Source organism: Salmo salar, chromosome ssa01 (genome assembly GCF_905237065.1).
Source record: "Salmo salar chromosome ssa01, Ssal_v3.1, whole genome shotgun sequence".
Lineage (NCBI taxonomy): Eukaryota > Metazoa > Chordata > Actinopteri > Salmoniformes > Salmonidae > Salmo > Salmo salar.
This window is the reverse complement of record NC_059442.1, coordinates 89,575,682-89,599,091: the sequence shown is the minus strand read 5'-3', so window position 1 is coordinate 89,599,091 and position 23,410 is coordinate 89,575,682. Positions and strand designations below refer to the sequence as shown.

General features: G+C 46.0%; 1 protein-coding gene and 1 pseudogene across 1 annotated transcript in view; one reads left to right on the top strand and one right to left on the bottom strand.

The window, feature by feature from the left end:
* Nucleotides 1–1,014: 1,014 nt before the first annotated feature.
* LOC106610033 (palmitoyltransferase ZDHHC4-like) lies at nt 1,015–6,743 on the bottom strand (annotated as a pseudogene).
* A 2,009-nt stretch (nt 6,744–8,752) lies between these two features.
* LOC106609649 (delphilin) overlaps nt 8,753–23,410 on the top strand; it is a 49,088-nt gene continuing 34,430 nt past the window's right edge. Inside the window, 5 exon segments of the mRNA XM_045724134.1 lie at nt 8,753–9,367; nt 10,073–10,209; nt 10,423–10,539; nt 10,840–11,175; nt 11,438–11,592. Of these exon segments, the coding sequence (XP_045580090.1) occupies nt 9,277–9,367; nt 10,073–10,209; nt 10,423–10,539; nt 10,840–11,175; nt 11,438–11,592 (836 nt within the window). The 5' untranslated portion in view covers nt 8,753–9,276.

The window sequence follows — 23,410 nt, the reverse complement described above, 5'->3', positions numbered from 1 at the left end:
ACCTATATCAGCCTCTGTCAAACTCAATTGTCTTTTTTCTGCACATGACGAAGAAGAAAAAATACACTATATATACACAAAACTATGTGGACACCCCTTCAAAATAGTGGATTGGGTATTTCAGCCACACCCGTTGCTGATAGGTGTATAAAATCAAGCACACAGCCATGCAATAACCATAGACAAACATTGGCAGTAGAAGGGCCTTACTGAAGAGCTCAGTGACTTTCAACATTTAACAAGTCAGTTCGTCAAATTTCTGCCCTGCTAGAGCTGCCCGTCAACTGTAAGTGGTAGACCACACAAGCTCACAGAACGGGACCGCCAAGTGCTGAAGCGAGTATCGCATAAAAATAGTCTGTCCTCAGTTGCAACACTCACTTCCGAGTTCCAAAATGCCTCTGAAAGCTACTTCAGCACAATAACTGTTTGTCGGGAGCTTCATGAAATGGGTTTCCATGGCCGAGCAGCTACACACAAGCCTAAGATCACCATGCTGGAGTGGTGTAACACTCACCGCCATTGGACTCTGGAGCAGTGGAAACGTGTTCTCTGGAGTGATGAATCACGTTTCACCATCTGGCAGTCCGACGGATGAATCTGGGTTTGGCGGATGCCAGGAGAACGTTACTTGCCCCAATGCATAGTGCCAACTGTAAAGTTTGGTGGAGGAATAATGCTTTTCATGGTTCGGGCTAGGCCCCTTAGTTCCATTGAAGGGAAATGTTCATGCTATAGCATACAATGACATTCTAGACGATTCTGTGCTTCCAACTTTGTGGCAACAGTTTGGAGAAGGCCAGTTCCTGTTTCAGCATGACAATGCCCCCGTGTACAAAGTGAGGTCCATACAGAAATGGTTTGTCGAGATTGGTGTGGCAGAACTTGACTGGCCTGCACAGAGCCCTGACCTCAACCCCAATGAACACCTTTGGGATGAACTGGAATGCCGACTGCGAGCCAGACCTAATCGCCCAACATTAGTGACGTCACTAATGCTCTTGTGGCTGAATGGAAGCAAGTCCCGGCAGCAATGCGCCAACATCTAGTGGAAAGCCTTCCCAGAAGAGTGGAGGCTGTTATAGCAGCAAAGGGGGGACCAACTCCATATTAATTCCTATGATTTTTGAATGAGATGTTCGACGAGCATGTGTCCACATACACTACATGACCAAAAGTACCCCAGGTTTCTAAGCACCCCTCTACTATAGAACCACCTTTTGGACTGGTCAGAGGCTGGGGGACCACAGAAGTGGTCAGGTGAGGGGTGGCAGTGCTGGCAGACATTCCCTCGTCCCTTGTACCACTCGTTGGAGGTCTGGTTGACCAGAGCTAGGAAGGTGTAGAACATGGCATAGACGCCAAGAGCATGAACACGATGACCAGGAAACCCAGTATGAAGACCATCCTATGGAAAATCAGGAACAGGTGCTGGGGAGAGACAGAGGAAATATAGTGCATTCGCAAAGTATTCAGACCCCTTGACTTTTTACACATTTTGTTACGTTACAGCCTTATTGTAAAATGTATTAAATACTTTTTTCCATCATCAATCTACACACAATACCCCATAATGACAAAGCAAAAACAGGTTCAGATATTTTTGCAAATGTATAAAAAAAAAAATAATAATAATAATATCCCATTACGTAAGTATTCAGACCCTTTACTCAGTACTTTGTTGAAGCACCATTGGCAGCGATTACAGCCTCGCGTCTTCTTCGGTATGACGCTACAAGCTTGGCACGCCTGTATTTGGGGAGTTCCTCCCATTCTTCTCTGCAGATCCTCTCAAGCTATCTCAGGTTGGATGAGGAGCGAAATAGCTGGAAATAGCTGTGCAGTGAGCACAGCTATTTCCAGGTCTCTCCAGAGACGTTAGATCGGGTTCAAGTCCGAGTTCTAGCTGGGCCACTCAAGGACAGTTAGACTTGTTCCGAAACCACTCCTGCGTTGTCTTGGCTGTGTGCTTAGGGTCATTGTCCTGTTGGAGGTGAACCTTCGCCCCAGTCTGAGGTCCTGAGCGCTCTGGAGCAGGTTTTCATAAAGGATCTCTCTGTACTTTGCTCCGTTCATCTTTCCCTCTATCCTGACTAGTCTCACAGTCGCTGCCGCTGAAAAACATCCCCTGCTGCCACCACCATACTTCACCGTAGGGATGGTGCCAGGTTTCCTCCAGACACTTGACGCTTGGCATTCAGGCCAAATAACCTTGTTTCTCATGGTCTGAGAGTCCTTTAGGTGCCTTTTGGCAAACTCCAAGTGGGCTGTCATGTGCTTTTTACTGAGGAGTGGCTTCCGTCTGGCCACTTTTCCATAAAGGCCTGATTGGTGAAGTGCTGCAGAGATGGTTGTTCTTCTGGAACGTTCTCCCATCTCCACAGAGGAACTCTGGAGCTCTGTCAGAGTGACCGTCGGATTCTTGGTCACCCCCCTGACCAAGGCCCTTCTCCCCCGATTGCCCAGTTTGGCTGGGCGGCCAGCTCTATGAAGACTCTTGGTGGTTCAAAACTTCATTAAGAATGACGGAAGCCACTGTGTTCTTGGGGACCTTCTATTCCACAGACATGTTTTGGTACCCTTCCCCAGATCTGTGCCTTCGACACAATCCTGTCTCAGAGCACTACAGACAATTCCTTCAACCTCATGGCTTGGTTTTTGCTCTTACTTACACTGTCAACTGAGAAACCTTATATAGACAGGTGTGTGCTTTTCCAAATCATGTCCAAATAATTACATTTACCACAGGAGGTCTCCAATCAAGTTGTAGAAACATCAATGGAAACAGGATGCACCTGAGCTCAATTTCAAGTCTCATTGTCACGACACCGACGGATGGTGGCGCCCCTCCTCGGCCGGGCGGAGCTCGGCGGTCGTCGTCGCCGGCCTACTAGCTGCCATTGATCCTTTTTTGTTTCACTTTCTGTTGGTTAGGTCTAGGTAGGCACGCACCTGTTTTGGGTTAGTTATTAGTAGGGGGGGGGTTATTTAGTTTAGCGTAGGATGTCTGTGTTTGTGCGTGATTATGTTTCTTGTCCGTTTTGTGTGCTTGAGGAACGTGTGCTGGTTTTCCTCTGCCTGTGGTTGGTTTCTTTGTGTTCACCAGCGCAGAAGTATTTAAGGGCTGCGTCCCTATTTTTTGGCGACCATATCTACTTTCTGGAATAAAGAAGTGTGGTCAACAATTCTCTGTCTCCTGCGCCTGACTCTACCTCTCCTGCTTTCTTGAGCCAGCCCGTGACACTCATAGCAAAGGGTCTGTATACATATGTAAATAAGGTATTTCTGTTTTTATTTTTAATACATTTGCAAACATTTCTAAAAACCTTTTTTCCCTTCGTCATTAAGGGGTATTGTGTGTAAATTGATGAGGGGGGAAAAACGATTTAATCAATTTTAGAATAAGGCTGTAACGTAACAAAATGTGGAAAAAGTCAAGGGGTTTGAATACTTTCTGAATGCACTGTATATATGTGGGAAGTGCATTTAACTTAGGATATAAAACTGAATAAAAATAAATAGTATTCCATCTGTAAGCTGTGCCAAAGTGTGTGTGGGTTTCTGTGGCACGTTAATGGAACTAGAAAGGTTATCATTCATTACATTTTAAAATCAGACTTGCTGTGGAAAAACTGAGGACAGGAAAGACTAACTCCATGGAAACATCAGGCACCAACATCATTGTCTGCATGTGTATCTGTACAGTGAGGGAAAAAAGTATTTGATCCCCTGCTGACTTTGTACATTTGCCCACTGACAAAGAAATGATCAGTCTATAATTTTAATGGTAGGTTTATTTGAACAGTGAGAGACAGAATAACAACAACAAAAAATCCAGAAAAACACATTTTAATAAGGGAAATAAGTATTTGACCCCCTCTCAATGAGAAAGATTTCTGGCTCCCAGGTGTCTTTTATACAGGTAATGAGCTGAGATTAGGAGCACACTCTTAAAGGGAGTGCTCCTAATCTCAGTTTGTTACCTGTATAAAAGACACCTGTCCACAGAAGCAATCAATCAATCAGATTCCAAACTCTCCACCATGACCAAGACCAAAGAGCTCTCCAAGGATGTCAGGGACAAGATTGTAGACCTACACAAGGCTGGAATGGGCTACAAGACCATCGCCAAAGCTTGGTGAGAAGGTGACAACATTTGGTGCGATTATTCGCAAATGGAAGAAACACAAAAGAACTGTCAATCTCCCTTGGCCTGGGGCTCCATGCAAGATCTCACCTCGTGGAGTTGCAATGATCATGAGAATGGTGAGGAATCAGCCCAGAACTACACGGGAGGATCTTGTCAATGATCTCAAGGCAGCTGGGACCATAGTCACCAAGAAAACAATTGGTAACACACTACGCCATGAAGGACTGAAATCCTGCAGCGCCCGCAAGGCCCCCTGCTCAAGAAAGCACATATACATGCCCGTCTGAAGTTTGCCAATGAACATCTGAATGATTCAGAGGACAACTGGGTGAAAATGTTGTGGTCAGATGAGATCAAAATGGAGCTCTTTGGCATCAACTCAACTCGCCGTGTTTGGAGGAGGAGGAATGCTGCCTATGACCCCAAGAACCCCATCCCCACCGTCAAACATGGAGGTGGAAACATTATGCTTTGGGGGTGTTTTTCTGCTAAGGGGACAGGACAACTTCACCGCATCAAAGGGACAATGGACGGGGCCATGTACTGTCAAATCTTGGGAGAGAACCTCCTTCCCTCAGCCAAGGCATTGAAAATGGGTCGTGGATGGGTATTCCAGCATGACAATGACCCAAAACACACGGCCAAGGCAACAAAGGAGTGGCTCAAGAAGAAGCACATTAAGGTCCTGGAGTGGCCTAGCCAGTCTCCAGACCTTAATCCCATAGAAAATCTGTGGAGGGAGCTGAAGGTTCGAGTTGCCAAATGTCAGCCTCGAAACCTTAATGACTTGGGGAAGATCTGCAAAGAGGAGTGGGACAAAATCCCTCCTGAGATGTGTGCAAACCTGGTGGCCACTACAAGAAACGTCTGACCTCTGTGATTGCCAACAAGGGTTTTGCCATCAAGTACTAAGTCATGTTTTCCAGAGGGGTCAAAAACTTATTTCCCTCATTAAAATGCAAATAATTTTTTAACATTTTTGACATTCGGTTTTCTGGATTCTTTTGTTGTTATTCTGTCTCTCACTGTTCAAATAAACCTACCATTAAAATTATAGACTGATCATTTCTTTGTCAGTGGACAAACGTACAAAATCAGCAAGGGATCAAATACTTTTTTCCCCTCACTGTATATCCAGTCTTTTACCTGTATGACAAAAAGCATCCCTGCCTGCCGTTGCTGCCCATCATCATCTACATAACGGCCTCGTAGGATGCCTGACTGCACCACAGCGTGCAGTAACGTCCCCCGTCAGTAGTACCATGTCTGCTGCCATGACACTCACACTCAGCAGGTAGAGAAGGAAGTACCAGGTGTTCTGAGCTCTGATGCAGTTGTTGACCCAGACACAGTGGTGGTCACACACCTGTTGCAGACTCTTGGACAACACAAAGGGAAAACATTGGATATTCAATACAGTTTGAAGACAATAATAGTGGCAGTTACACATTATCTTGTAACAATCTTAATATGTTTTATGCTGTTCTGAGAAGTGTAGTTTAGACTGTACTATGCCTATAGTAGACATTCCGAGGTACAGTACTCTGCCTTAGATCTAATGCCTGTGACTAAAAGCTGATGGGCCAACCTGTACTACTTACTACAGTGTTTTGAGAAAGTTTGACCAGCTGACAAGGTGGACAGCAGACTCCAGGGTGGAACATCCTCTTGTCACATGGGTATGCCTGGAGCTGGCCTGCTTGTCGCTTCTTTGTTACTGTAGCTACAGAGAAAGAGAGTATTTAATTTAATTCATGGTGGGATTGTATTGCACATTACAATGTGCACATCAGCACGACCACCACATAGAAAGCAAATAGTGTGATGAAATCTATTTGTTAACCTGTCTGAGTAGGAAAATGTCAGGAACATCATGTAGGAAACTTAGCGTAGCTACCTGGCTGTCAAGCACTGACTGACTACAAATAACTAGCTAGCTATGCTAACTTATCATTTAGTCTCCTTACATTACGAGATAATAGCTAAGCTAGATGATGATGATGAATAGTATAACAATAATCATTACAATAAATCTAGGCTAATGTAATTGTAAAAGGTGCAGGTTAGCAACATCAGGATGCTTCCTTCCACATTTCACTGACATAGCTAGCTAGCCTAGCTGTGAGTAAGCTAGCTACTTATCTTAACATTACTTAATTGAGCCATGTTGTTACTTAACCTATTTGTGGGATGTACAATTCATAATTTAAATGTGTGCCTTAACTAGTGTTGCAGTAAACTCCATTCACTTCTGTGGACCATTCTCATGCACGGTGTGGGTGGCTTCACTTCTGTTGCATGTTCATCTTCTTCTTGTTCTTGTTCTTCTTTTTGTTGTTCTTGTTGTTCTTGTTGTTCTTCTTGTTCTTCTTTTTTTGGTTCTTCTTCTTCTGTGGATTTTAGCATGTTCTTGTTCTTTTTGTTGTTCTTGTTCTTGTTCTTGTTCTTCTTTTGTGTTGTTGTTCTTCTTCTGTGTGTTTTATGGCAGACTACAACCTAAAAAGGTGTATTGCCGCCACCAACTGGACGGGGTTGAAACAAACAAGGTAAAAATAAAACCCATAGGTGATAGGGAAAACTAACTTAATCCACCCAAAATAAAACAATTTTAAAAAGCACATTGACAAATCCGTAGCCTGTTGCTAAGTGTTTTTTGTTTGTTTTTGTAACACTGCTGTTGCTGGTGTGATGTCAAAAAAACTACAGCATCACTTCACTGCTCCTTTGGCGACACCATGATGGACTGTTACTGGACAAATTGTAAACATGGATAAATGCATACATTATAAGTAATTGATTATTGATGTTTTATCTCATGCATGACAAGGTTTGTTGTTAATCATTCACAGTCAAGTTAAATTAAATTCAGTCATATAGACTAAATTGCTTTAGATTTGTTTGACTTAACATTAACTTTTTGCAAAGATTGAAAATGAATGGATAAGTTGAAATGTTCACAGTTTTACCCCATTTCAATATTGTGCACCTGCTCCTCAGTTGCACACAACACAAAGGCATCATGACACAGGCTGTTGGATCTGGTTGCTGAGTTTTGCCTGCATTTTCAAACAGGCCCTGCTCTCATGTTACACATACAGTTAGTGAGAGGAGTGTTACTTAGAGGCACTTGCTCTGTATGCTATGTATTTCTTCATCTTCTCAGGGTGTTGAAAGGTAAGGCTGCATCTTATTTCTAAAATCATAATGGGAGCTCAAATGAATGCGTTTTGAAACCGTTCTGGGCAGTTACAATAAGTATCTTCATTCAATAGGATTGCATTGAAGTTTTTCCAGCATCAGCAGACTGAATATTCATGAATTTGTTGGCTGTAGATGTAAACAATTAGTAGAATTACTAGTACTTTTGGGAATCTCCACAATATATTCACTTTCACACTGAGTCCCCTGCTTCAATTCAGGCGGTTGTTACATGATGATGGGTCCTATCAGCTTTAGCAATTCTAGTAATTTGTTTCAGTATCTAAATGACTTGATTGTTTTTGGCTCTGGGAATGAATATTGCTTTCATTTTGTTCTAGTCTGTCTCTGCTTTAAACAGGTTGATGTCTTGCCAAAACAGTCAGGTACCCACCAACCAGGCTCAGTCGTCTTACCTCAGGCTCAATGACCTGTATAATGTCACTCGGTCTCTCTTGCTCTCCCATATTCCCATATACAAGTCAAGTGACCATCTTGGGTTGGGCAAGGTGTAAGATGAGAGTTTGATTGAAGGGAACAGTGTTTGTTTGGAGATACAAGCATGGCTGTTGAATAATTCATCTGGCCCAGTATGTATAACTAGGACTGAGCTGTTACTTTTACTCAACTATGAGGTACTTTTTTCACCTTTGCTGTTTTCTGTGTTGGAAAATAAGTAACTTACATAGCTGTTTTAGCTGTCTTAGCAGTCTTAGCTGTCTTAGCAGTCTTAGCAGTATTTAGGCCATTATAAACCATATGTTATTACTGTTACTATATCCATTTGATATGACTTTGTTATTACAATATTATTAATGATTTCCTTTAGAAGAAAAATGCTAAACTACTGTCACAGTAGTCCTGTTCCATGCTCCATAAAATCAATCATCTCCGATAAAAGTCTCTCTCTACAATAAATCCTTGGCAGTTCTCACTCAACTCACTGGCAGTTCTCAATTACCATTGACTGATGGCCATGTGACTAGTAACTAGCCTGCTGATTGCTTCTGTGTTGCCCAATACTCTATTTTACTGTAAATTGCCTCAGGGACAAGTTGCTGCAGCACTGTTTTAAAGTAACCCAAATCAGAGGCATTCATACGCACCACTGTGGGTGAGTCTGTGTGGATATCTCCACAACCCTAACACTAATAAAGGGGGGCATGTATCCCTGTGCCTTTGTCCCTGCCCTGATGGGGGTGGAGGGAGATTTAAAAATTCAGCCCATAATCCCACTAATCCAGAGCAAAGTCTTAAATTGCCACTGCTCCTTCTCAATGGGGCTGAGCATTGAGGAACACACACACACACACACACACACACACACACACACACACACACACACACACACACACACACACACACACACACACACACACACACACACTTATAGACTACCAGACACATAAGAGCGCCCAGGCACACGCTCCAATTAGTGTTTATCAACCCCTTTCTGAATGACACACACAGTGATTCTGGGCCAGTCTCCGTCCCTTGGAGGACGTCACCTAGCCATGAGAGAGAGCAGAAAAAAAGACAGAGGAGTATTTATAGAAGAAAATGGGGGCCCTTTTTGGAGAGCGGTTTTATTAAGGAGCGGAGTAGAGCGAGGGCGTCCCAGTTTTATCATTAACACTGTGCAAACGGGCTGCAAGACTGCAAGGGCACACTCTGGGAGGAGATTCTGGAGTAACTCTGTGACAAGTCTTCATGTACTGTCACCCTTTTCTTGTGTTGCGGTGGCAGTGTGGATGACTCTGTAGAGGACTCTGTGGATGACTCTGTGGAGGACTCTAAAGATGGAGTATTTTGAATTGACAACCCCTCTTGTTTGAATGGGGGCTGTTGGTGTGGTCCAAGGGGCTTTTTTACTGTACAGCCGGGTTGGATACTAGCTCACAGATAGGCCACCTGCAGTTTGATACAAGATGAAGAAATTTCTACAGAACAAGAAAGGCAGATACTCTTTCAGGAACCAAAACAAGCCTGCTGTTCCTCGCTATCCATCTAAAGATGACTGTAAGTCTGTCTGTTTGAATGTCATTCACTTATTGAGACACGTTACTGTTTCAAGGCTTTGAAGGTTGAACAGCAGACACTGGCTCTGTTTTAAGGTTCATGTTACATTTTCAGACAGATTAGATATTTGTATAATTCTATATTTGGCATGTGTGACCTGTCATGTCAGGGATGTTTTTGGAAGCAAACTCGTGAAGGTCAATACATGCTGATCCTGTTTAGATGCTCTGGATAAGAGCGTCTGCTAAATGACTGAAATGTTTATAGAATGTTATAAAGGTTCACAAATTAAGCATTAGGGATTGGAGTGTATTACCACAAAAAGCACGATAACCTGCACTCCTGGATTTAAATGTGTTTTCTGTGTTTGGTTATGGCAGATATTTTATGCTTGAGTCGCTCTCATGCAGGCAATAGAGTGCCCTCCGTCAGAGCCCTCCGTCAGATAGAGAGTCAGTGAATTTCGATGTACAGTAAGATGGATTAACTTTGGAAGAGAGCACTTCATGCTCCTCAAGGTCAAATACTCTGAGATGCCTTTGGAGTTGTGAACAAGGTCAGCGACCCCAAGGGTTCGACAGGAGATCAGCCCCCCACTGAGAGCACCATTCTGCTTCTCTCATTCTCATCTCAATCCAGAACATCTTTCTGTGTGTTTCTTCATCTTCCTCTCCTCTTCGTCATTCTTCTTCTTCTCTCATGTAGTCATTGCGATGCCGACATCCAATCAGGGCTGGCCAGAGGAGTTTGGCTTCCAGCTGGGAGGAAGTGGTCCTAGCTACATCCTGTCTGTGGAGGAGGGGAGCAGTGCCTACCTGGCAGGGCTGCAGCCAGGTGACCAGGTCAGAGAGATTCTCGGTCCTAAACTAAACCGAAATTATTTTTATCCTTTGTTTAACCATTATTTAACACGGCAAGTCAATTGACAAATATGCAGTTAATAGTATTATGTTAATACTTCGATAATATTATGATGATAGTGTAATAGTATGATCAGGGATTTATACTGGAAAAGCTGTTTCTGGGTGTCTTCATTAAACGGTCTTTCTGACCAGGTGCTGGAGATCGAGGGCCAGAATGTGTCCACTCTGGGAGTCCAGGCTGTCATCTCCATCGCTCAGGCGCAGAGGAACATCCCTCCCAGCATCGGAGTGGTGTCTCGCATCCAGCAGGTCTGAACTCACTCTGACTGGGACTCACCTGGCACCATCATACTGTAGTAGCACAATGTTTGATACTTCTAATTGATTTTTTGTCAATGTTTCGATATTACTGCTTGTGCCTACTGAAGATCTGACTCGCTGTATTTCTGATACCTCATGTAACCCCAGAAACTGTAGTGGCAATGCTGAATTTGCCGTGCTAATTTCATTGGCAAGGCCATACTTTTCAAGTCATTAGTCAAAATGTTTTCTCTCTATCTTGATATAATACAGTGAAAGTGAAATAAGAATTCAATCTCTGCTTCTCAGATGGACATCACCCCGGGTCCTGATGGTCGTTTTGGCTTCACCATCGTAGGAGACTGCCCCCTCCTGGTGGAGGACTGTTCCCCCTGCTCTCCGGCGGGACGGGGTGGCCTGCGGGCCGGTGACTACGTCATGGAGGTCAACGGGATCCCGGTGAGGCAGCACGAGATGGCGGCAGCGCTGATCAAGGCGTCCCTGGGGCGTACGCTGAGGCTGGGGGTGCTGTGTCTGGGGCCCAGACAGAAAGTACGCAGCAGTGGGAGTATGGATGGGCTACAGTCTGGGGGAGACGGGATGAGGAAGGACCGCAAACACAAGGCCCTGGAGTTCAACAGGAAGGTGAGGCTTTCTTTAAACTAACTGTTGTTTGAGTTATACAGGGGAACATTGATGTTATTGATTATACATGGGAACATTGATGTCCAGAGAAAACAACAGTTTGAAAAAGACACCTTGCTGTTCAAAAAGGATTATGCAAGCCTACTGAGCTTACTTCCTCAGTCAGACAATTGGAAGCTTCTTTGTAAATGTATACAATGTTTCTTTAGGGAGGCTGTGTACTATGCGCCCTTCAACAACAATTGTTATTGATATCTTTCAGATTGACCAGATTTTGGGGGAGGAGCCTGAGGTGAAGGAGAGGCTGTTTGCGGTGCTGAAGCAGTATGCTGCGGAGAAGAAGGTTGATTGGCTGGCCTCTGTCCTCCCAGACATCCTCACCACTGACGAGCAGCAGACGCTCATCGGCAACATCAGGTACCGGAGTCTCTGCTCTCTGGGTATCATCCAGACTGTGTTCAGTATATGCTCTACCACCTGTACTCCATTCTGAACATCACTCAGGCCCACGGAGATGTACATGAAATCCTTATTCCCATTTAGACACCCTAGTACAGCCCAGGTGGGATGCAGCCTTCTACAATCCCCATTTCAGAGTCCCAGTGAAAAGTTACTGTGCGATGGGTGATGAGTGTTTAAACAGGCTTTTCCTTTTGCTCATTTTGCTGGTGGAGGGATTACGGGGTCTTAATTAGTGTCAACCATTATCACACTGTGCTTTAGGTGGACGCCATCTGCTGCAGACAGGGCTCAGGGTAAACCCACAGTGACCCTCCTGTTAGGTCAAACTGGTAGGGGTTTGAGTGAAACTGCATAGCCTTAGAGCCAAAATGGAGACTAGTCTTGAGCCAAATCAAATGGGTTAGTGACAGACCTGCCAGATAGGATTTGCCGGTGTTCACAATAATCACTGGTTGAGTGCCATTGATGATCAGAAGTTAAGCTCAACCAAGGCAAAGCCAGTTTTAGTGTGGCCGTTTCAAATTCGACCTGATGTATACAAATTTTGCTAGCACTGTTTTTGTCTGAGATCAGCTCAAGGATCTGCCAATATTATAATCATTACTGTCTCTGCCTTTTTGCATGAGATTTGTTTGTTTGTGACCTCAACTGAACTCAGAGAATGAATGCTAGCAACTATGGCTGAAGACTCATATTGTCAGACATTTCAATGAAGAAATACTTGCATAATAATTTATCTTATGTCAGTGTGTGAAAATGAGCAACAAGACTCTCACTAAACCCTTAATCCAAGTACACTAAACCCTTAATCCAAGTGCACTTTTTCCTTTAGATGTGTGGAGATTACTGTTACTTCCATACCCTATGAAGGGAGTTAGTTAGAGAGGGAGATGGGCATCTGTCATGTGAGATTAAAAGTCTTTAATCTGATTGGTTGGTATGCGGAATCCATCTGAGGGATTGGTTGGTATGAGGAATCCATCTGAGGGATTGGTTGGTATGAGGAATCCATCTGAGGGAATGGTTGGTATGAGGAGTCAATCTGAGGGATTGGTTGGTATCAGGAATCCATCTGAGGGATTGGTTGGTATGAGGAATCCATCTGAGGGATTGGTTGGTATGAGGAATCCATCTGAGGTATTGGTTGGTATGAGGAGTCAATCTGAGGGATTGGTTGGTATGAGGAATCCATCTGAGGTATTGGTTGGTATGAGGAATCCATCTGAGGGATTGGTTGGTATCAGGAATCCATCTAAGGGATTGGTTGATATGAGGAATCCATTTGAGGGATTGGTTGGTATGAGGAATCCATCTGAGGGATTGGTTGGTATGAGGAATCCTTCTGAGGGATTGGTTGGTATCAGGAATCCATTTGAGGGATTGGTTGGTATGAGGAATCCATTTGAGGGATTGGTTGGTATCAGGAATCCATCTAAGGGATTGGTTGGTATGAGGAATCCATCTAAGGGATTGGTTGGTATGAGGAATCCATTTGAGGGAATGGTTGGTATGAGGAATCCATTTGAGGGAATGGTTGGTATGAGGAATCCAATTGAGGGAATGTGGACCATGTGGTCATCCGGCTGGGGTCTTACCACAGTGGGGAAACTTTACCAATGAGCTATAGCCAGACCACAGCTTTGATTATCTGACCATAACCTCTCTTTACTCGAGGGAGTCAACTACACAGAGGTAAATAAGGTGGACGTGATTGATTGTGTGATTGTAGTTCCACGTAACGCAGTTGAATCATCTCAGCGTCACCTATTGGTATATCAGGTAGGTAGTGATACCTTATGACTGGGGCCTTGAGTTTTTCTTGACCACGTGACCAGACCAGAAAAAAACTGTGTCCTAGTGATATGATTAGATACCTAGTTATAGAGATTGTTATACTGTAAGATACGGTACTATTTAAGGTTATGTGTGAATCATTTAATATTTAAACGCAAAGCTATTTTGTCCAATAAGAACATAAGGCAGTGATTCCATATCACCAGAGGACAGCGAGACTTTCCTTTGGCATCTTTCTAAATATAGACTGAGTGGCATTTAACAGACCACGGAGATGTTTCTTTTAGTCCACTGACTCTCTTCCTCTCTCTCGTGTCCCTCGCTCTCCTCCTCCTCCCTCTCTCTTTCCATCTCTCTCTTCCACCTCCATCTCTCTCCCTCTTTCTCTGTTACTCTCTCTCGTGCGCTCTCCCTCCCTCTTTCTCTCACTCTCTCTGAGGGTTTTCTGTGATGGATTTTATCCTCATTATTCTGCTTTAAGCTCTTGCTCATCTGTGGTTGGTGAGAGTTCCCTGCTGGCGATGGTTCCTGGATGCACTATGCTGATTCTACCCCATACCGTAATAATGCATTATTATTTCAAAATTCAGTTTGTGAACCTATGCACTTACGTTTATTGTTTTATAATCCTGATTCTGAATTATGACAGAGTACTAACTCTAATGAGCTGTTTTGGGTGGGTACAGTTTTTTTTATTATTGGTTGTTTTGAACTGTGGTACTTGCAGTTGTCTTGCAGTCCTGTCTTGCTGTTTCAGTACAGGTAGGGGCACCGCAGTCAGTGTAATGTCATACTTGTCATATGTGGGCAGATAATTACCCTGGTACAGTACTGTCCCTGTGCACTTTTTTTCTGAGGGGTATTGTGTGTTGGATGGCAGCTCTTTTTCAGAGACTTGTTTTAATGTTTCAACTATTTATTGTTGTGCAATGTTTTAATGCAGAGTTCTGAATCAGTGTTAACGGTATTATTCTTGCCTGTATATTGACTCTCATCACTTGAATAGATCAACATGAAATATTCTAGGATTTTGTACCAGATTATACGATACTTTTTGTCTTTGGCAATTCCTAGAATAAGCGATAAACTACAACTCCTAATAAGTGATGGGGCTTTTTTATTATCTACTGAAGGGCCCTCTTCCTGGAGAGCTACTGTCCTGTAGGTGTTCACTCTAACCCTGTTCCTGGAGAGCTACCGTCCTGTAGGTGTTCACTCTAACCCTGTTCCTGGAGAGCTACCGTCCTGTAGGTGTTCACTCTAACCCTCTTCCTGGAGAGCTACCATCCTGTAGGTGTTCACTCCAACCCTGTTCCTGGAGAGCTACCGTCCTGTAGGTGTTCACTCTAACCTTCTTCCTGGAGAGCTACCATCCTGTAGGTGTTCACTCCAACCCTGTTCCTGGAGACCTAACGTCCTGTAGGTGTTCACTCCAACCCTGTTCCTGGAGAGCTACCGTCCTGTAGGTGTTCACTCTAACCTTCTTCCTGGAGAGCTACCATCCTGTAGGTGTTCACTCCAACCCTGTTCCTGGAGACCTACCGTCCTGTAGGTGTTCACTCTAACCCTGTTCCTGGAGAGCTACCGTCCTGTAGGTGTTCACTCTAACCCTGTTCCTGGAGAGCTACCGTCCTGTAGGTGTTCACTCTAACCCTGTTCCTGGAGAGCTACCGTCCTGTAGGTGTTCACTCCAACCCTGTTCCTGGAGACCTAACGTCCTGTAGGTGTTCACTCTAACCCTGTTCCTGGAGAGCTACCGTCCTGTAGGTTTTCACTCCAACCTTTATCTAGCACACCTGATTTGAATAATTAGCTGGTTGATAAGCTGAATCAGGTAAGTTACAACTGGGGTTGGAGTGAAAACCTACAGGAGGGTAGCTCTCCAGGGAACGCCTACTCTGTGAATTGTGCAATAACTCAATTCGCCCTCGCACTCCTTCAAACAACACAATTTTGGAAACTTTGTCAAAGGGTAAAGTCTACAAAACTTAGTCCACGCTGTTCATAACAGATTCCAGTTTTGGAAACCGAAAACTGTATTGAGATCAAATGTTTCATTGATGACAAAATTAGCAGAATGGCGGACAAAATCCATCTCGCTCCATCTTCTCCCGCTGACGGCCACTGGGCTTCCTCTCATCACCATATTTGGCAGTAAGTGGAAACACCAACCGGATGCTTCACATTTGTTCATCCGGTGAAATATCTTTCTCATTGGTTTATCTGCGGTTGTAGTCTGTGAAAATGTTACCCTAAAAATGACTGAGCTGAAGGGGCTATTGATCATTTGATTGATTAATAGATTTCTGTTGGATGTTTTGGTACAGTATATGACGAATTGTTGCCATATTGATTGTGTTTTGAGGAAGCAGAGGAAGGGAATCTAAACTGTCTTCTTTAATGTGGTGGTGTAGAAGTACTGTGAGTGCAGGGATCAATCCAACAGCCTCCTCACGCAGTCAATTCTAGCATTACTCTATCTAGCAACAATCCTGGGCCAACAGCCTCCTCATACAGTGAATTCTAGCATTACTCTATCTAGCAACAATCCTGGGTCAACAGCCTCCTCATACAGTGAATTCTAGCATTACTCTATCTAGCAACAATCCTGGGCCAACAGCCTCCTCATACAGTGAATTATAGCATTACTCTATCTAGCAACAATCCTGGGCCAACAGCCTCCACATACAGTGAATTATAGCATTACTCTATCTAGATACAATACTGGGCCAACAGCCTCCTCATACGTTTACAGTAAATTATAAACTGGGTGATACAAGTCCTGGATGCTGATTGTCTGACAGCCATGGTATATTAGACCGTATATCACGGGTATGACAAAACATTTCTTATTACTGCTCTAATTATGTTGGTAACCAGTTATAATAGCAATAAAGCACCTCTGGGGTTTGACCAGCTGACAGGGTTGAATCGAGCCTAAGAACAGCCTTAGCCGTGGTAAATTGGCATACCACACCCCGTCGGGCCTTATTGCTTAATTATCGCATTACTCTATCTAGCAAATCACTTTACAATTTACATCCACTGTAGACCACTGATCTTCCCTCATAGGTCATTGTCATATTGCGCTCTCATTCCAAGGCTCCATTTCCAGTCAGTTTAAGAGTGTATTAGAGAAGACAAGGTTTCAGTTGTCTGATCACATCCATTCCAATCAGTGGTGGAAAAAGTTTCCAATAGTCATACTTGAGTAAAAGGAAATATACCTTAATAGAAAATGACTCAGGTAAAAGTGAACGTCAGCAAGTAAAATACTACTCATGTTGACTCCAATGCTTCCCACAGTTGTGTCAAGTTGGCTGGATGTCCTTTGAGTGGTCGGCCATTCTTGATATATCCGGGAAACTGTTGAGAGTGAAAAACCCAGCAGCGTTGCCATTTTTTACACAAACCGGTGCACCTGGTACCTACTACCATACCCTGTTCAAAGGCACTTAAATATTTTGTGTTGCCCATTCATCCCCCAAATGGCCAACATACACAAAGTCGAAATTGTCTCAAGGCTTAAAAATCCTTCTTTAACCTGTCTCCTCCCATTCATCTACACTGATTGAAGTGGATTTAACAGGTGACATCAATAAGGGATCATAGCTTTCACCTGTATTCACCTGGTCAGTCTATTTCATGGAAAAGTGTTCCTAATCTTTTGTACACTCAGTGTATATCTATCTAGGTAGGAGATACAGGCAGCAATGCAAAGAGTAACAAACATCAGTTTCTAGAGCTCTCCTTTCCTTTGTGATTGTTTGCATGCCGTGGGTAAGAGACTGGTCACAAGTGTTATGACAAACCAAGACTGTCTGAGCTTAGTATTGGTAGCTGACTGGAAAATTGGCAATAGAATACAATATTCTTGTGTACTGTTGGTTGCCTATGATGTTACTGTAGAGGTCTAATATAAAAATATTATACACTCTAAAATGAGGGGTTCAACAAGGGTTCTTCTAAGATCCTCAAAGTTCTTTGAAGAACCTTAGGGTTCTTGGCAATGAAAATTGCCCCCAAAAGGTTCTTCTAAGAACCCCATTGGAGGTGGGGTTCATCGAGGAACCTCTTTAGTTAGTGGTGGTTCTTGCAGGAAACTAACTGTCCAATTGAAACATTTGGATTTGAATTTGAAAGGACAGCAGGTGCAGTCACTTAACTGAAAAATGTAAAGATCTCAATTCAAGGTAAGGTTTGTCCCTTGTATGATCTAAATTGATATTGTTTTATGATGATACCGTCTATCTTTTCATATTTGTACAAATCTTTCTAAAACAGAAAATGGACACCATTCAATGTATATCAATCAATAAAGAGGTAAGAATATGTACTGTAGGCTATAAGAATATGTTGAAGGCTAGCTGTATTGGGTGCAGATGACTGAACTGCTCAATTTTGTGTCTGTGTCTGCAGGTATACAGACAAGAAGGCATACAAAGGTATGTCAATTGGTATGGTATGTTATGCAGATCATATGTACCATCCTCCTCCCTTACCTCTTCAATGAATATACCATATATTGACAAGGTATGTGTATGAAAACCATTATCAAAACAGTTTTTTTTTCATTCAAATTTGTTACAAAAACCAAGGTATGAATACGATGGTGTGCATGTTTTGTTAAACATCTGTATAATGACTATTTTTTGGATTCAAAGACTTCCCCCTCCATACACCTCTGATGAATATAACAGGAAACCTGTTCAATCACCATGCACTGAAAAATCATTCTGACTATGGATACTGTTAGGTGCCTCCTAAGAAGAGGTAGGTGCAGGAGTCAGGAGCAGGACAGCAAGGAATTTCCAGTAGCACAATTGTTTATTGAACGTCCCAAAACATGACAACAACAGGTGGGGAAACACACCCAACGAAGTCGCCACACACAGGGAAATAAACGTAACACACGGAGGAGAAACCTCTACTCCTAAATACACTACAAACGGTACATCACGACCGTGAGGAAAAAAACCCTGTGGCGCAAACACGCACCCCTAGCAGAGCAACAACAGCAAATAATCCCGCACAAAATATAGCAGGCAGCGGAGGTTAATAAACACACCGAAATTAGCTAAGACGTAAACAGGTGTAAACAAAACAGACACAAACGAAAAGGAAAAATGGATCGGTAGCAGCTAGTAGGCCGGCGACGACGACCGCCAAGCACCGCCCGAACAGGGAGAGGAGCCACCTTCGGTGGTAGTCATGACAGTACCCCCCCCCCCCCGACGCGCGCTGAAGCCGGCCTTGAGGACGACCCGGAGGACGAGGCGCAGGGCGATCCGGATGGAGGCGGTGAAACTCACTCAGCAGAGATGGGTCCAAGACGTCCTCCACCGGCACCCAGCATCTCTCCTCCGGACCGTACCCCTCCCAATCCACGAGGTACTGCAGGCCCCTCACCCAACGCCTGGAATCCAGTATGGATCGCACTGCATACGCCGGTGCCCCCTCGATGTCCAGGGGGGGCGGAGGGACCTCCCGTACCTCAGCTTCTTGAAGCAGACCAGCTACCACCGGCCTGAGGAGAGACACATGAAACGAGGGGTTAATACGGTAATAAGGGAGGAGCAGTAACCAATAACACACCTCGTTTATTCTCCGCAGAACATTAAATGGCCCCACAAACCACGGACCCAGCTTCCGGCAGGGCAGGCGGAGGGGCAGGTTTCGGGTCGAGAGCCAGACCCGGTCCCTGGTGCGAACACCGGGGCCTCACTGCGGTGGCGGTCAGCGCTTGCCTTCTTCGGCCCGTTTCAGGTGCCCGTGGACGGCCTCCCAGGTCTCCCTCGAGCACTTCACCCATTCCTCCACCACCGGAGCCTCGGTCTGGCTCTGATGCCATGGTACCAGGACTGGCTGATACCCCAACACGCACTGAAAGGGCAAAAGGTTAGTTGAGGAGTGGCGGAGTGAGTTCTGGGCCATCTCTGCCCATGGAACGTACCTTGCCCACTCCGCTGGCCGGTCCTGGCAATACGACCGCAGAAACCTACCCACATCCTGGTTTACTCTCTCCACCTGCCCATAACTCTCGGGCTGAAAACCCGAGGTCAGGCTGACCGAGGCCCCCAGATGCTCCATAAACACCTTCCAAACCCGGGATGTGAACTGGGGACCCCGATCAGAAACTATGTCCTCAGGCACACCATAGTGCCGGAAGACGTGTGTAAACAGGGCCTCCGCAGTGTGTAGGGCCGTAGGGAGACTGGGCAAAGGGAGGAGACGACAGGACTTAGAAAACCGATCCACAACAACCAAGATCGTGGTGTTGCCCTGGGACGGAGGAAGATCGGTCAGGAAGTCCACTGACAGGTGTGACCAAGGCCGCTGTGGAACGGGGAGGGGTTGTAACTTCCCTCTGGGCAGGTGTCTAGGAGCCTTGCACTGAGCGCACACCGAACAGGAGGAGACATAAACCTTCACTAAAGTGGCCCACCAGTACTTCCCCCTAAGGCATCGCACCGTCCTATCGATACCCGGATGACCAGAGGAGGGTAATGTGTGAGCCCACCGAATCAACCTGTCGCAAACACCAAGCGGGACGTACTTTTGTCCAGCTGGACACTGAGGTGGAGTAGGCTCTGACCGAGATTCCCACTCGGTGTCCGCGTCCACCTCCCACACCACCAGTGCCACCAGACACAAGGCCAGAAGTATGGTGGTGGGATCGATGAACCGCTCCTCTGTATCATACAGACGAGACAGTGCGTCTGCCTTAGCGTTCTGGGAACCTGGTCTATACGAGATCGTAAATCTGAATCGGGTAAAAAACACAGCCCACCTTGCCTGGCGAGGGCTCAGTCTCCTCGCCGCCCGGATGTACTTCAGATTACGGTGGTCAGTCCAGATGAGGAAAAGGTGTTGAGCCCCCTCAAGCCAATGTCTCCACACCTTCAGAGCTTTTACGACAGCCAGCAACTACCGGTCCCCCACGTCATAGTTACGCTCCGCCGAGCTGAGCTTCCTCAAAAAGAAAGCGCAGGGGCGGAGCTTCGGTGGCGCGCCCGAGCGCTGTGAGAGTACGGCTCCAATCCCAGCCTTGGATGCGTCCACCTCCACCATGAATGCTAAAGAGGGATCCGGATGAGCCAACACTGGAGCCTCGGTAAACAGAGTCTTCAAGTGACAAAACGCTCTGCCTGCCTCAGCCGACCACCGCAGACGCACCGGTCCCCCCTTCAGCAGTGAGGTAATGGGAGCAGCCACCTGCCCAAAACCCCGGATAAACCTCCGGTAGTAATTGGCAAACCCTAAAAACCGCTGCACCTCCTTTACCATGGTGTGAGTCGGCCAATTACGCACGGCAGCAATGCGGTCACACTCCATCACCCACCCTGATGTGGAAATGCGATACCCCAGGAAGGAGACGGCCTGTTGGGAGAACACGCATTTCTTAGCCTTGACGTACAGGTCATGCTTCAACAGTCACTCAAGCACCAGAGACACATGCATGGCGCGTGTGGTAGAATATATCAGAATGTCATCGATATAAGCCACCACACCCTGCCCGGGCAGGTCCCTGAGAATCTTGTCTACAAAGGATTGGAAGATGGCTGGAGCATTCTTCAACCCATACGGCATGACGAGGTACTCATAATGGCCGGATGTGGTACTAAACGCTGTCTTCCACTCATCTCCCTCCCGGATACACACCAAGTTATACGCGCTCCTGAGATCCAGTTTTGTGAAGAAGTGTGCTCCGTGAAATGACTCAATCGCTGTGGCGATGAGAGGTAGCGGGTAACTGTACCCGACCGTAATGGAATTTAGATCTCTATAGTCAATGCACGGACGCAGACCTCCCTCCTTCTTCACAAAAAAGAAACTCGAGGAGGCGGGTGACGTGGAGGGCCGAATGTACCCCTGCCTCAGAGATTCAGAGACATATGTTTCCATAGCCACCGTCTCCTCCTGTGACAGGGGATACATGTGACTCCGGGGAAGTGCGGCGTTTACCAGGAGGTTTATCGCACAATCCCCTCGTCTATGGGGTGGTAATTGGGTCGCCCTCTTTTTACAGAAAGCGATAGCCAAATCGGCATATTTGGGGGGAATGCGCACGGTGGAGATTTGGTCTGGATTCTCCACCGTCGTTGCACTGATGGAAACTCCCACACACCTACCTGAGCACTCCTCTGACCACCCCTTTAGAGCCCTCTGTTGCCATGAAATAGTGGGGTTGTGAAAGGCCAACCAGAGAATCCCCAGCATCACCAGAAACGCAGGAGAATCAATGAGGAAGAGACTAATTCTCTCCTCATGACCCCTCTGCGTAACCATGTCCAGCGGAGCCGTGGCCTCCCTGACCAACCCTGACCTTAATGGTCGAAGTGCACGGAGAAGGGTTTGTCCATCTGAACCAGGGGAATCCCTAACCTATGCGCGAAATCGTGGTCCATAAAATTCCCCGCTGCGCCTGAATCTACTAGCGCCTTATGCTGGGAATGGGGGGAAACTCATCTCAATGCACGGACGCAGACCTCCCTCCTTCTTCTTCACAAAAAAGAAACTTGAGGAGGTGGGTGACGTTTCCCCCCATTTCCCCCCACACCTAGTGCAGGAAGGAGCTCCTCCTTCGATCGCCCTTGCTGCAGCGGCCCCTAACTCCATGGGTGTTGTAGTGGAGGCGCTGGGGGGTGGAACCAACAGGACCCGATCTGGACGCCCCCGCGTAGCCAGCAAGTTGTCCAACCTTATGGACATGTCCACTAGCTGGTCCAGGGTGAGGGTGGCGTCTCAGCATGCTAGCTCCCTGCGTACGTCCTCACGTAAACTGCACCGATAGTGGTCAATCAGGGCCCTGTCGTTCCAGCCCGCACCGGCGGCCAAGGTCCTGAACTCCAGAGCGAAGTCCTGTGCGCTCCTCATCTCCTGTGAACTCTGGGTAGTGGTCCCTCGCCGAGTCTGGTCCATCCCAGACAGTGTTGGCCCACTCCAGACCTTTGCCTGACAGGCAGGAGACGAGGGCGTTCACGCTCTCACCTCCTGAAGGAGCCGGGTGAACGGTTGCCAGGTAAAGCTCCAGCTGGAGCAGGAAACCCTTGCACCCGGCATCCGTCCCATCGTACTCCCTCGGGAGCGTGAGCCGAATACCGCTGGGGCCGGATGCTGCCGGAGAAGGTGGTGGTGCTGGTTGGGGTGTGGCTGGTGGAGGGATAGGCAGGCCACCCCTCTCCCATCTCTCCATTGTCGCCATCACTTGATCCATGGCGGTCCCCAGACGGTGGAGAACTGTGGTGTGGTGTTGCACGCACTCCTCCATGGAAGTGGAGAGCGCGTCAGCTCCTGCTGACTCCACGATGTGGTGCGGGATTCTGTTAGGTGCCTCCTAAGAAGAGGTAGGTGCAGGAGTCAGGAGCAGGAGAGCAAGGAATTTCCAGTAGGTGGGGAAACACACCCAACGAAGTCGCCACACACAGGGAAATAAACGTAACACACGGAGGAGAAACCTCTACTCCTAAATACACTACAAACGGTACATCACGACCGTGAGGAAAAAAACCCTGTGGCGCAAACACGCACCCCTAGCAGAGCAACAACAGCAAATAATCCCGCACAAAATATAGCAGGCAGCGGAGGTTAATAAACCCACCGAAATGAACTAATAGGACACAGGTGTAAACAAAACAGACAGACACAAATGAAAAGGAAAAATGGATCGGTAGCAGCTAGTAGGCCGGCGACGACGACCGCCGAGCACCGCCCAAACAGGGAGAGGAGCCACCTTTGGCGGAAGTCGTGACAGATACGGAGAACATCAACACATTAACATCCACATGCTGGGAGTCTAACTCAGATTTTGATTTTTGTATTCTGCTTTGCCACTAAAATCATAATAAACACTGATAACTAAAATATTGTGTTATTGTTATTGTTATGCGTATTATTAAAAATAATAATAACAGGGGAGGGGGGTATTTCAAAAATGTACCCCAAAAGGTTCTTTGAGGATCCAATAAAAGGGGTTCTT